We start from the raw sequence: 13,641 nt of genomic DNA, 5'->3' as shown, positions 1-13,641 counted from the left end.
CTTATGCGAACCATCCTTTTGAAAAACTACACCCCCCATGATCGCGACAAATCGTAACCTACGTTAAAAGAGTCAAAGAGTTTAGGGATTGTAGTTCATCCGCTAGTCCAGAATACTAAAAAGAATAGGCGTAATAACCAAAATGAACTACAATTTCCAAGCTACCAAGCGACGTTGTTATAGTCATCGTCTTTCTCGACGCGAGAGAGGGCATCGGTGACTCTTGGATGTTGTTAAATTCCGCGATAGATACACCGCTAGTAAATTAAAAAAAACAACTTTAACTGTAATGGTTGTGCTTTTAATAAGATGGAGGTAATCGAGACAATTGTGATTCAAAACTCCGAAGTGGAAGGAAAGGAAACGGTCGTGTCCAGTGTGGATACGGATAAAACAAAAGCAGGTTAGTACTCAGCAGGAACGTTTCCAGGATTTTTTTTTCTTTTTTTGTATGGGGTGGGGTGGAGAATGAGAATGGGGGGGGGGGGGGGGGCAAGAACAACAACAACCTGGTTTATTGCATTAAAAGTAGCACTGCACAAAATTTGTATTCAATAAAAACTGCTTTGCAATGTAGCTAAATATGCATTTACACACCCTTTCAGTTAAGTAAAAGTTAAGCATACAAAGTACCTACAATAAAAGTACTTGATGTAGTACTTAATACAAAATCATATACCGGTACATTATTTTATGGTTGGTTTTATTAGTATTATTATTGGAATAGTTTTATTTATATTTTTAAACTTAATATGTGACTATAGCTTTAAAATATAGATCAAGAACAAGATATGCATCCAAAATATAGTGCAGTATACCATAACGCAGAAAAACTTAATTGTAGTTGTATTGCAGTTGTAGTTGTACTCATGATGTTCAGCATTTTAAGAAAAACTGTACTGTAGACCAAGGCATTGTCTTTAATAACTCCAAAAAAAAGCAGTCGATCTGATCATCTACCTTTTTTCACTCCTAGAATTTATCTGGACAGTTCAGGCTACATGGCATCTAGTCAATACCCGGCTTGAAATGGATCAGGCCTTTGACCAGCCAGTGTGCAAGAAAAAGAAACTCTGGGAAATGGTTGCAGAGAAGGTCAATGCCAAATTGAGGGAGTCAGAGGTCACTGATGTCACTGTGAAGGCGTATGAATGTGATCTCAAGTGGAGAAACATGCTGGCCACATACAGAAAAAACGCAGAGAGGGCCAAGAGGTTGGGAGTGACCAGCGTCCACTGGGAGTTCTTTAAAGCTATGCACGAAGTCCTGGGTAAGAGCAGGGAGGAGATCGAAGCCCAGCGCAGGGCCAAACTCAGCGGGACCAAAGTAGGAAAAGCTATAGCGAGCAAGAGGTTTACCCCTATCCTCCCTACGCCTCCTGCAACAGCTGCTCCCTGCCTCACCAGGCCTCCGCAGGATGTCCTGCAGCTGTACATGGAGCTGCAGGAGAGGAAGATGAACATGTGGGCGCAGCAGAAAGCACTGGAGGAGCGAAAAATTGAGGCCATCAACAACCTGGCCCAAGCCATCTCCAGCCTGGCTCAGAAGAACGGCACACAGACTTCAAAGGATGGACATTAGGAGAGAGGAAACGCGAAATTACCAAGACCTTCCAACACTGCATGAGAAGAACAGCTCGTTTGCAATGTCTAATGTTTGTAGACTTTTTCACATTTTTACCGTTACAGTTTACAGAGTAGCTTGGATTAGCAGGTGTACAGTATGAGGCCAGACTCACCTTTAACACAGCAGGCAGATTACAGTTCTCTTTAAACCTGTCTCTTTTTTCCTCCTGGTGCTCAAAATAATGTAAGAATCTTTTATTTTTATACCAAAATAGAAAACTTGGATGAAGTTGAAGAGTACACACAAATGGGGAATCCACCCCCATCTGTTAAAGAACTGTACGAAAATAAACTGTACGTAAATAAAGTAACCATTGCCGGGCCAAAAGCAGTCAAATACAATACAGATTTCAGTAATGGGATTAATGAAGATACTGGTATAAATGTTAAAGTATTAATAAGATACTCTTTGTTTATAACTCTGTCTCTGTTGTGTGTTTTTTATGCTGAAAGCTTCCTGCAAATCTTTCCAGCACATATAGTTATTTAGTTTTAAAACAAATTATTAGCATAAGTAGCAATAATGCAGTGTGAGCATTAGCACAGAAACAGGCTCTGGCTGTCTATTACCTTAGAGAATGGTACAAAAAATACTGGAAGTTACCCCCGTGCATCTTCTTATTACTACTCTAATATGACAACTTGCTCAAGCTAGAGGTGAAATATGCAGGGGGAGAAGACCTAAACACCTCATAGGTGACTGAGTGTGTGAGACTGCAAGGGCTCTAACTGAGGAAAGTAGAAATGGGACAGCGCTTTGCGACATATAATGTGACGATACTTTCATGACAGAACACATTTCATGCTATTGTGGTTTCTAAACTTTAAATTTAGGCTCTTTTTTAGGTCTTCCTGTCTACCAGGTGCCTGATTTGAACACAGAGAAGAATTTACTTATAACTAACTTTGTCAAGGATTAAGAGTAATCTTCTTTCAGCTGCTCCTTTATTCACAAAGGGTCACCGCAGTAGATCCACATATTTGACTTGCCAGATTTTTACACACAGTGCCATTCCTTTTTTTTCCCGCCTGTCCCATTTGGTTCTTTTGCCATCAGAATTATTGTCTAAAGGCCAATAAAGATGCCCAACAGATTTACTTTACCAAATGGACCATCCCGGCCTTGCATACACTACAGCGTGTATTAAAAAAATATATAAACATTGGTGTCACCTTCTGGTTAGTGAAGAGCTTGACAAGTTGTTACCTAATGAGCACATCTTGGATGATCCTCTTTTGACTCTTAATATTGACAGTGATTTACATAATAAATTTAATGCTGTGTTCAATTTAACCTGGAATGTGTTTACTGAAGTCTCAGAGCGAGGGAGGCCCATTTTCCCACAGAGATCCCTTCACCGCTCTCGCTCTATGACCTCAGGGAAACCTTTGCTGTTGATTTTTAGGGGTTCAGTCACTACCTTCAAATGTTAATGAATGCAACATGCCAGGATCACGAGCACAACTGAAGTTTATTAACAAATTGAAATGTTCACGCGTTTCCATGATTAAAGCTTTTAAACAGAAAATCTGTAATGGAGTCACGTCTGCATACACCCTCGTCATCCGCCTCCCCCTCTTCATCTTGGGGTGTGGCTTCCTCCTTCTCTCCTTGAACCGCCTGTCCTAGGTCCAGAAACACATTATGCAACACACAGGCAGTCAGCACAACAGCTCTGGCTCGGTCATAGTTTCCAATATCCAGATACGTGAGCCTCCGAAACCTGGCTCTCAGATCGGCAATGGCCTGATCTAGGATCTGAAAATGCTCCTCCAGCGTCTTGTTAAAGAGCGCCTCTCTTGGTCCGTGACTTCCTGTGTACGGGGTAAAAATCTGATCAGTAAGTGGGTAGCCAGCTCTGGCCACAAGGCAGGAGCTGGAAGGCATTAGGTCAGGGTTCTGTTTGAGTTTGTCTCTTAGAGCACGACCTCTGTCCACATGAGATCCTTTACTGATTCTGCAGTGCAAGAACCGGCCTCTAATGTCACACACAAGCTCAAGGTTTAACCAAGAGTCAGGAGGGGCCTCCATCTTCATTCTCTTCACCTCAGGTATGGTGCTCTCCACATCATGTTTCCCTATAGGCAGGCGAATAGGGATCCGGGTGTGTCCCAACACTCCCAGAACCTGAGGAACACCTTGTCCTCCTTCTACTTCCTTTTTTCCAATTAGATTGGAGAATGGGAAAAGTGCCTCTACAGCCTCTTTCCCTGAAGAACAGAGAGAAAATATTATCATCATCATAATTTGCCCACATATGATTAATGACCCAACAAATTAACACACCAGCTGGCCATTTGATGTGCCTCTCTTCCAGCATGTTTATGCGCTGGCAGAAAGAGAAGAAGATCCTGTGGATGTTTCCCTTCTCCAGCTGGAAGCGGCGGGACACAGTGCGGTAACTGACTCGCTCGGACAGCAGTGTGAGAGACAGGAGGACAGTGTGGGACATTGATAAGCGAGCCCGTCCAGCCATTCGTGTCCTTGATTTGGAGCTTTGAAGTAGGTCTGAAATGTACTGGTGAAACACAGAGACACAAACAAAATACAACAGTATTTAATAGGCATGTATCCACTTTATTCTCCTTCCGGATCATGCAGAGTTTCTGGTTTTCTACTGGGATGTCAGCCACATCTCAAAGAAAAAGATGAATTTTCCACTTTTTTTGGTGAGATAAAACAAATGAATCCAGCAAAAAGTTATAAGATTAAGGAGTAATGACAAACATATGAAATGCAGAGCTTATAATTTGATTAAAGGCATTGTTATACATGATTGGTACACTTTAGAAATTCCTTAGTTTATCTCATATTCAGGTTCAAATTCTTTTTAATTGATTTTTGAATATCATGTTAAATTTGAGTTTGAAAATTAAAAAAACTGGCCAAAAATTGTCACTATTGTTTTTAATAGTAGTTGAAAACTGTAAAACGCTTTCTCAGAGGAAAACTAAAGCCACAAAACTACCTTGATCGCTGGATTATCCACAGTATCAACCTGCTCCTGGGACTCTGCAGCCTCCTCCTCTTTCTCTTCCTCCTGCTCGGACGGACTGGATGTTGTTGCTGTGTGTAAAACTTGGGGCCCCACCTGATTCTGTAGTAACTGTACGTAAATAGTATTGGTAGGAGGAGGACGACGATGGGACTGCTTTTCCAGTTTTGCCAGGAGCTGTGACTCCAGGATCTCTTCCACCGCCTGGTCCAGCCTGTGCTCCAGCTCGCCCGCAGACAGAGGCTGCCACTCCCGTTCCACCATGTCCAGCACGGCCCTGCCTGCCGATAAAACACATTCACTGACATCCATTTTTTTAATACCGGCGATAGAGAAACAAGATGCTTTCAGAGCATGGAAGCCAAGCAGAGGTCACCGGTCCTTTCAAGCAGTTGCAAGCCCATTCTGTTGTTAGCACTATGCTAATCTAGCCCGCTGGCTAGCTAGCTAATGTTTGCTGCTTTCAGGGACTGTCGGAATTTTGGCAGAGTCACTGAGACGTTGAAAGACAGTGACCGTATGAGCACACTAAAGTTTTTCTTCATCATTATAAATAGAAGTGTAAAAAAATGGTACACAGACAATAAAAAAAGTAAATTAAATAAATCAAACAGTGAGCAATACAGAGACAGAACAAGGACAAAATAAGTCACATTACATTAAGTGGAAAAAAAAAACAATTCAAAAACTGATTTGAGAGATTGCTAAGCAGCCTTTCTAATACTTATTAGAAAGTTCATTAATCAAAAAATCTGTTATTATTTTACTAGTGTAACTTTAAAAATTGTTAATTTGTATTTACAATATGAACACAATAAATATTATACACATTTGGTTTTGGACTGCAATATGAAAAATATCTTTTGAGAAATTTTCAAACATTTTCACAAATTAGTGTTTGTATTAGTTTGTACAGAGATGTTTCTGATGTCAGTGCTCTGGCAAAGTTGAAATGTTGATAGTTATCACTTTTTTTGTCTTGATTTATTTACCTCTTGAAAGTAGACCCAGCATATTTAATTACAGTCACATATTGTTTTGTTCATTTGAATACTGCGTTAAAGAAATATGTCTCAGAAAGTTAAAGGTGAAAATAAACAAGAATGGTCAAATCTATTTTTAAGTCAACAAGAAGATTTTCCTAAAAGGAGGTTATTTACACCACAGGCAATAAAAAGTCCCAACTTCTTCTGTTATCGTCACTATTTTGGTTGTTTCAGTCCAATTTTGATGCTTTCCAGTGAAGTAGATGGTAAATAGAAAAGAGCCAGAACATTATATAACAGAAAACCAAAAGATTGATATCCATAATTATAGCAGTAATTAAAAGACAGGATAAATAAGAGACTGCACTTCGCAGTTTAGTGGTTTAGATTTTTAGACGAAGCAATGCCCAGTTCTGGGTCCTACTATCATTCAGAGTAAACAACACATATCCTGCCAAATTACATTCTGGCTGAATAAAGTTCCTTATTAGTTAGAAAGCCAATTTAATACACACCAGTAGAACCTGCCCAGTGCTGGACGACGCCAGATTAAGCAAGACGTTGGTCCTTAAAAAACAGAAACAGTGCTACATGATGTATAACACAAAAAATGAGCTTGGCACATAAAGTAAGTCCTTTGTTACAACAGCGCTTCTCGGCAATAAATCTTATACCATCGGACAGCCTGCTTATTTCCTCTTAAATCAGGGGTGGGGAACTCCAGGCCTCAAAATCTGGTGTCCTGGTTTTAGATATCACCCTTGGTCAACACACCTGAATCAAAGGATTAGTTCATTAGCAGGCCTCCGGAGAACTTCAAGACATGTTGAGGAGGAATTTAGCCATTTAAATCAGCTGTGTTGGATCAAAGACATCTAAAACCTGCAGGACACGGGTCCTTGAGTTCTCCCACCCCTGCCTTAAATGGTGGCACATTTGTAAGGAAAATCCATTTGTGGATTTGATGAATTGCTGCACAATTCATCAAATCAAACTTCTAAAGCTGGCTTCAACAGATTTCAATGTTAAAATTCACAGATTTACAGCCTGGCTCAACAATGGCTTTTGGCTCCTATGGATAGTTTCGTCATTCATAACAGCTTTACAATCTGTGTGTTTAAATAAGTCATCCACTTGTCAGATTTCCCGAAATATGATTTTCTGTGCGGTACAGACCTCCTAAGTAGCTTGTGGTGTTTTAACAGCAGCTGCTAAAACACCAACATCGTGGCTTCATCAAGGCCACAGTGGCTGTGGGCAACATTTTACACCGTCTATGTTCAAAGATCACTTTAAATTGTACAAACACACAACAGTACACAGATGTGAAAAACAATTCTTTTAATGTTAAACCAGTTACAAGTGCAACTTTGATCATCACATCCCACTGTTTAACAGCCTCAATCTTCAAATATGCTTTTAAATGTAATATTAAACAGCGTCTTTTCCCACACCCACCAGGCCATTACATCTTCTTCCTGTAATAACAGACTTTTTTTTTTTTTGTAATCATTATTAAGTTTCTAGATCATGAGACCCAGTGTTACACCATAATGTGAAGTTTTGATGTGCAGAAGTGTTTATTTCTAATACAATTTTATTTTTATTTTTTGAAAATAATACGCATTATGGTATTAACAGTGTAAAATACAGCACAAACTGCAGCATGACATAAATGAGCTATGGTTCCGGGATAAATGGGAGGCAAAATAAGCAGCCAGGCACAGCTCATAATTTAACCACGACGTGTCACCTCTTCACTTCAGACTGTCAAGCAAGTCACAGGCTACAACCAATTGTTGCTGAGGAAAGGTGAAGAGGTCTCCATCAATGTTAAGAAGGGAAAAGTAAAGAACAATCGCCACAACTTGAATTTTGATTGCTGCTATGCCTGAAGACGTGTACTGAAGATTCAAATGAGTCATTCAGTCTCAGTAACTTAGATATTCACAAACTCCAAGCTATTGCAGCAACACATATCCAAACCACCCCCCAAAAAAGTTAATCCTAGTAATATTTTAATAAAGAAACACAAACATAAAAACCTAAAAATGCGACACCTTGTCAAATCCCACTCTGAAGCCAGCAAATTAAAGAACACAAGTAAGGCAGCATCAGCCTTACTCCAAATAAAGACTAGAATTCATTAAATACGAGGTACAATTATTCATGTTCAGCCTTTACCAACCCCGTGGATGACTGACAGTGTCGTGACAAGTCCGTCAGGTATCTCTGTGGGGTCTTTTGTGTAATTATCAATTTATCTAGCATGCGTTCGCCGATTTCAGGACAAAATGAACCACTTTGAAGCACCCTCACATTTACACCAAGGGGGAATCCGTGTTTGAAATTGTTTACGCCCAGCTGAAGATCGGTCGTCGGCAAGGCAAAACTTCACCCGCTGAGGCATCACTTCCCAAAAATTCAACCCCTCCCTTCGACCCCCTGTGTGTCCCTCTCGTTTCCCCCGCCTCTGAGCTCACTGTACAGCCTGCTCGTTGGCTGTGCTGCCTGAATCCTGGGGCTTCATGACGTCGGGGAGCTCAGGGGGAGTGGAGAAGGGCTCAATCCTCAGCTGCTCAAAGGAATCATCTGGGAGAACGACAGAAAGTTAAAACACAGAGAGAGACAAAAGAGACATTAAATTCTGGAAAGAGATCAAAGTAACATGAAAGGAGATCCAAAGAAATGAATAATTTTGTATCCAGGGGGACCTGAATTTTAAAATAACAGTTTTTAAAACGCCAAAAAGTCACAAAGTGTTTGTTTTGGACAACTAGACCAATGTTGAACACTGAATAAGTTAAAAAGTATTTTCCTTCTTCCACTGGAAAAAAAATGGCATTTCCTGAGTGACAAAGAAAAACTCTTTGAAAAGCTCTGGCAATCTTTTCTGGCAACATTCCCATTTTTCCTGTTTTCACTTGTATTTTAAGACCATCTCCCGGCAGTCGGTTTCTCTCAGAAAACTCCCAAACCTGCACGACTCTTAAACTTTACCATGAATAACTGGAATACACGGATCAGTACATTTTGTACATTGAGCCAACTTTGCCCAATTTGCCAGATTGTCTATGAAATGCACACACAGTACACACTCCAAATACAATTTCAACCCATCTGGCGGCACAAACTGGCAACCCGATTCAAAGGATGTGCCTTGCCAATCTCTACACAGACACCACAGCTGAGTTCTAAATAAATTACCTCTTTTTACCATTTCATCTTTCTTTACTACAAAGACGCAGTAAAATCGCAAGACATAAACAATGATGAGTTCAGCCACATATGTACCCATTTCAGTGTGTGTGACACAGGGTGATGGACTTTGCTAAGTTGGACACATTTACCAAACCGAGCTTCCAGAGTTAATAACACATAATCAAAAACTTGTAAAAATATAAACGCCTCTTTCCAACTGTAGACAACAAGTTGCAACAATTTTCTTTAAAAGCTGGACAATTTAACAGAAGTGGTTATAGCTCACATTTGGCTTGAAAGAGGATAACATATTACAATAACTTACAGTTCAAACAGCAAACTATGACTAGCTTTGCTTACCCATTAGTTGTGGTGGGAACATATCCTATTAAAGTTATTCAGGAAAGTACTTAAAGCCTTTACATGCTGGGCGTGAAAGATTCTTGCGAGCATTTTGGTGCAGCCAGTCCCACCGACTGCGTAATTTTATAGTACTAATTTTTTGGGATCAAGCTCAATTTTTATCATGTGAATGAACAGGCGTCACCAATCAGACCACTGCAATTACCAACAAGTGTGCTTGTAGCTCCAAATGTACACCGATACTGAATACACAAATAGTAACATAATACAATTTCAGCTCAGACACAGCTAAACGCCGTTAGTCGGCTCTCTGAAATGATTTCTTTGCCTCCTCAGATGTGGTCCCAACTCTGCCAACAAGGGTTCAAACTGCCCCACTGACATCGTGATACAGCTTCAACTCCTGTACCAAACCATGAAATTCTGCCTTCTTATCGGAACTGGACAAACCTGGAATCTCCGGTTCTTCATTTTCTTGTTTAAAAACAGCAGAACCAGCTCATCTTTGCTTGATGCAGACTCATTTTTTTTTTTAGTAGTACATTCTTTTGAGGACAAATTTTTCACAAAAAGCAACATTTTGGATATGTGCATGTACGTTAAACCAGCGGTCCCCAACCTTTTTTGCGCCACGGACCGGTTTATGTTCGACAATCTTTTCACGAGCCGCCCTTTAAGGTGTCGCGGATAAATACAACAAAATAAAACCAGTACCGGTACCCCAAAAAAAAGAAAAAAAAAAAAAAAGAAGATTTATTCATAACACACGAGAAAAGACCCAGGGAAACCGAGTTAACTATAAAAAAAATAACGTTAAAAAACCCTGAAAACCACAAATTTCACACCCAAGCATCAACTTGCGGTATGATACCAAACGACTCACGGTCTGTGGCCTGATATATATGCTACAACAGAACTACAAACTCCCAGATTTTGAAACTTAAATGTTGGTAGGTATGTTTTTGGAACTTTAGAGATAATTTGGATTGTATAGCGCATCGATGTGACAAGTTGCTTAGTGTAAACCAGAATCCAGAATGTAGAATTTGGCTGTTATCTTTTTTTCCCCTAAACCTGAGTTCAGATCAAGCGAATAAGCTCACAGTAAAATCTAGTATTGAGGTGGGTTAGAAGAACTACTCACCACTCAGACGAAACGCTAATCCCACCGTGGCCGGGGCCTGAGGCCGGGCTGTCTGATTTGTGAAGCCGCAGTTTCCAAGAGTTTGACTGTCATTAAGCAGCACGTCATCCTGAAGAAGAAAGAGTTAAAAGAAGCAGACATCTTCAGAGATTTGCAGGATCAAGTTTGCAGGACAGACTGTTTTGTAACAAAGCGAAAATGGCGAGGCCTTGTTCTCTGATGTGAAGACTGCTTGTACTCAACAAAAAGCCAAAGTTTGAGGAAAGGAAAAAAAGGAAGCCCAATGATGTGTTCAGATAGAACCTGAACCAAAGTAAAAATATTTAAACTTTGTAAAAACTTTGATTTTTTTTTTTTTTTTTAAATAAAAGATTAGACTTTCCTGACAAACTGAAATGGAGGACAAGCTTTTTGTAATTGACATTGACTCAACTTCACTTTTACATTGAGAGGGGAAAGGGGGGGGGGGGGGGGGGGGGTTGAGGAAATGTAGGACTTCCTTCTAATTTCTGAAAATATGTTACTGTCACTTGATTTCAGTTATAAATTATAAGTTTGCTCCTGTCCGCTGACTGCTGGGGCTAAACATTCAGGGGAGACTTCAAGTAACAAAAGAAAACTTTGATTCACGTTTTGTGAGAACAGCTTTGTCAAGTGAATAAAGGACAGGTATTAGAGCTCCAGCTATTATTTTGATTAACAATCTTTTTTTGAGACATTGCTTAGAGTATAAAATTGTAAGGTTAAAAAAATACTATTAACAAGGTTTCCAGGTAATTTATTTCACCTTATAAAGCCTCTGATCTTCAGGTGGCCTCTTTAAAATGCCCTCCACGATGCGCTTCAGTTCGTAGACTGTGGTTGACTCTTTGGCATCTGTGAAGATGGTCGTCTTGTGACGTCGGATCATTAGAAACACATCCTGCAGTGAGATGAAGTGACAGGAGAAAATCAGATAGTGATGATAGTGATAAATACTGTAACCCTGATTCTCAGAAACACACGTCCTGTCTTACTGAATTAAGCTCAATTCTGTTTTCTGAGCATTTATATCAGATACTGCTCATCTCTGTTGAGCCTACAGAACGTATCCAGTGCCATCACCATATAGATTTATCACGTGAGAAAAAGCTGGTTAAAGTTTGAGCAAAACAAACAGACGGTAGATGGGCGTTTATAAACTGAAACAGTCTCTGCTTAACCAGGTTATTCTGTGTGGGAACACTTTGGTAACTTTATGAGTAAGCCAAGTCACTTCTCTACACCTCACGTTTTAAATAGCCGCAGTGACACATAGCTTAGCTAAGGCAGTTTTAACCAAAGCTTCAGCCATCTGTTAACGCCAGCTGTAGCGGCTTCCTCGATCAACTGTTTTCACAGACTTGAACTATAAAGTTGACAGTTTGTGTTTCAACTCCTCTAACTTTTAAAACAAGCCCCGCTCACGCTAAACAACCATTTTTTATCTAAGTTACATACATGGCAGCGTTAGCTGATAACTTTAGCCAGTTAGCTTTTGTGCGGCTAGATGGCTATTTGAGCCACAAAAATTTGGATGATTTATCTCGAACAACAGTCAGTTCGTTCACATTGATCGGACCCCACTGTGCTTAACTTGCTATCAACTTGAAGAGTATAGCGCAACGAGCCACCATGAGCTACTGTATTGACTAACGCAGGAGAAGCTAGCCAATGCTAGCAAAGGTTAGCTAAACAAAGACATTCGTCTCTGAGTGATTGCTTTGTGACCAGCTTAGCTGCTCAAATCAGGCATTTTACCGCTCTGGGGAGGGTTTGCCGGCTGACCTAAAGTCGGTTTTTCGTAGTCAACAGGCCACTATATTCTGTATGTGTTTTCCTCACTCACCATTTCTTGCGGTTGGCTGCACACAGTGGGGAGAAAAACTGCACTGCACAACGACAACTATGAGCTCAGAGCAGCATCAGACAGCCACCGCTTTAACTCCACCATCCACCAGCTGAGGGCAGCGCGCACAGCGCCGTCACTCTGTGCATGCACAAACTAATGCAACAGGAGAATATCTGTCTGAATGTCTTATTTCTCTTCATAACTGCTTAAATTATCAGAGTTAATCGGAGCTCCCGTTTTATGAAGGATTGCACCACGTTTTTCCCCACACACTGAGACGTTTTGTTTTGCAAAAGTCAACACGTGAGCATGAATACTGAAACTCTGGGCTTAAATAAATGTGGAAAATTAAAATTTAAAATAAAACAATGCTTTTGTTAATTCACAAAAAATCAGAAATTTCCATAGTAAGTGGGGCGAAACAGGAACTCTGCCATTTAACGGTTTATCTGTTACTTAATTACTTTGGTGTAGTATGAATGGGTGAGGTCCTTATCAGCATGAAAAGTTGTAAATCTTATAAAAGCACGGTTAAAAGCTTAAAATGAGTGCCCTGCTTGAATATTGTTCAAAGCTAACCTGTGGGTCGGGTTGGAGTCATTGCTGGCCAGATTTTGGTCCCTGGGCCTTGAGTTTGATACCCCTGCCATCGATGGTTAGCAGACAGATTAGTAGATGATTTTACAGCTGATAGTTTTAGCAGTCACTAGAGTTAAAAATACTGTTTTTAGCAGATGAGAATAGTGTTCAAATACAAAATTATTTTATAAGTGCAAAGATTGTGTGTGTGTTTATCTATAAAATATTTATAATTATTCTGGATATTTATAAATGAACTCATCTATTTTGTTGAGATCTGGGGTAGGTCAAGGAAATCTTAATTTCTTTTCAGATTTTTTCTGATCTCGCAAGAAGCTTCCTCCTTTTGGATTCAACACAAGTAAAGTTTTGTAACATCGACACCTTTTAAACTGTTTCATCACGCCTTCCTTCCCTCAGAGATGAGTGGGATGACTGACCTGACAACAGCTGAGGTTTGGTTTTCTGTCTTGACCCTCAGGAGTCAGCAGTGTCTAAAAACAGTGCGACAGAAAAACACACACTTCTCTTTACTGTAAAATAAGAATAGCAGAAGTGAGTTGTAGGCTCGTCAACTGATTCTTGGAAAACTTGTAAATCAGCTGTTTGTGAAATTATTGTTAAAAAAAAAGAAGAAAGTTTTACTTTGTTTTTTTCCAGTCTGGGTCCTCTTACTCCAACAGTCTGAAGACATGCATCGGGTAACTGGCGAGTCTAAATTGGCTGTAGGTGAGATTGTAAGTATGAATGGTTGTCCGTCTCTCTGTGTTATCATGCGATAGGCTGGCAACCAGGGTGTACCCCTCTCTCACCTTAAGGTAGCTGAGTTGGCCTCAAGAACCCCCAGATTGGATAAGAATAACATGGATAGTCAATA

General features: G+C 40.1%; 3 protein-coding genes across 6 annotated transcripts; 1 reads left to right on the top strand and 2 right to left on the bottom strand.

Moving 5' to 3' along the window:
• Nucleotides 1-68: 68 nt before the first annotated feature.
• Nucleotides 69-2,728, top strand: si:dkey-66i24.7 (uncharacterized). The gene is made up of 2 exons (XM_004552464.6): nucleotides 69-403; nucleotides 977-2,728. The coding sequence occupies exons 1-2, from the start codon at nucleotides 310-312 to the stop codon at nucleotides 1,579-1,581; spliced, it is 699 nt and encodes a 232-aa protein (XP_004552521.2). The 5' UTR covers nucleotides 69-309; the 3' UTR covers nucleotides 1,582-2,728.
• A 350-nt stretch (nucleotides 2,729-3,078) lies between these two features.
• Nucleotides 3,079-6,345, bottom strand: LOC101474213 (putative nuclease HARBI1). 3 transcript variants are annotated; one of them, XM_076883404.1, is made up of 5 exons: nucleotides 6,282-6,345; nucleotides 6,123-6,174; nucleotides 4,595-4,902; nucleotides 3,913-4,144; nucleotides 3,079-3,836 (listed from the first exon to the last, which is right to left on the bottom strand). In XM_076883404.1, exons 3-5 carry the CDS (start codon nucleotides 4,883-4,885, stop codon nucleotides 3,118-3,120), a joined length of 1,242 nt encoding a protein of 413 aa, XP_076739519.1. In that variant the 5' UTR covers nucleotides 4,886-4,902; nucleotides 6,123-6,174; nucleotides 6,282-6,345; the 3' UTR covers nucleotides 3,079-3,117. The 3 variants fall into 3 exon arrangements, with proteins under 3 accessions (XP_076739519.1, XP_004552519.3, XP_004552518.3); XM_004552462.6 differs by lacking the exon at nucleotides 6,282-6,345 and having other exon boundaries at nucleotides 6,123-6,262; XM_004552461.6 differs by lacking the exons at nucleotides 6,123-6,174; nucleotides 6,282-6,345 and having other exon boundaries at nucleotides 4,595-5,130.
• A 588-nt stretch (nucleotides 6,346-6,933) lies between these two features.
• On the bottom strand, nucleotides 6,934-13,544 carry elob (elongin B). 2 transcript variants are annotated; one of them, XM_024802246.2, is made up of 5 exons: nucleotides 13,410-13,544; nucleotides 13,205-13,258; nucleotides 11,103-11,237; nucleotides 10,316-10,424; nucleotides 6,934-8,199 (listed from the first exon to the last, which is right to left on the bottom strand). In XM_024802246.2, exons 3-5 carry the CDS (start codon nucleotides 11,223-11,225, stop codon nucleotides 8,087-8,089), a joined length of 345 nt encoding a protein of 114 aa, XP_024658014.1. In that variant the 5' UTR covers nucleotides 11,226-11,237; nucleotides 13,205-13,258; nucleotides 13,410-13,544; the 3' UTR covers nucleotides 6,934-8,086. The 2 variants fall into 2 exon arrangements, with proteins under 2 accessions (XP_024658014.1, XP_012774888.1); XM_012919434.4 differs by lacking the exons at nucleotides 13,205-13,258; nucleotides 13,410-13,544 and adding an exon at nucleotides 12,183-12,337.
• Between the last annotated feature and the right edge of the window lie 97 nt (nucleotides 13,545-13,641).

The sequence above is a fragment of the Maylandia zebra genome, linkage group LG4, assembly GCF_041146795.1.
Source record: "Maylandia zebra isolate NMK-2024a linkage group LG4, Mzebra_GT3a, whole genome shotgun sequence".
Classification (NCBI taxonomy): domain Eukaryota; kingdom Metazoa; phylum Chordata; class Actinopteri; order Cichliformes; family Cichlidae; genus Maylandia; species Maylandia zebra.
The sequence above is the reverse complement of the archived record's forward strand: the minus strand, read 5'-3'. Positions and strand labels throughout refer to the sequence as shown.

Bases quoted from the DNA above. Each gene is read 5' to 3' on its own strand.
- si:dkey-66i24.7 (XM_004552464.6), top strand. From the start codon at position 310: ATGGAGGTAATCGAGACAATTGTGATTCAAAACTCCGAAGTGGAAGGA. The intron at 404-976 runs GTTAGTACTCAG...TTTCACTCCTAG, and splicing joins TACGGATAAAACAAAAGCAG to AATTTATCTGGACAGTTCAG.
- LOC101474213 (XM_004552461.6), bottom strand. From the start codon at position 4,933: ATGGATGTCAGTGAATGTGTTTTATCGGCAGGCAGGGCCGTGCTGGAC. The intron at 4,145-4,594 runs GTAGTTTTGTGG...GTGTTTCACCAG, and splicing joins TGGATAATCCAGCGATCAAG to TACATTTCAGACCTACTTCA. The intron at 3,837-3,912 runs GTGTGTTAATTT...TCTGTTCTTCAG, and splicing joins GCACATCAAATGGCCAGCTG to GGAAAGAGGCTGTAGAGGCA.
- elob (XM_012919434.4), bottom strand. The intron at 10,425-11,102 runs GTGAAATAAATT...TTTCTTCTTCAG, and splicing joins AAGATCAGAGGCTTTATAAG to GATGACGTGCTGCTTAATGA. The intron at 8,200-10,315 runs GTGAGTAGTTCT...TCGTTCTCCCAG, and splicing joins ATTAGCGTTTCGTCTGAGTG to ATGATTCCTTTGAGCAGCTG.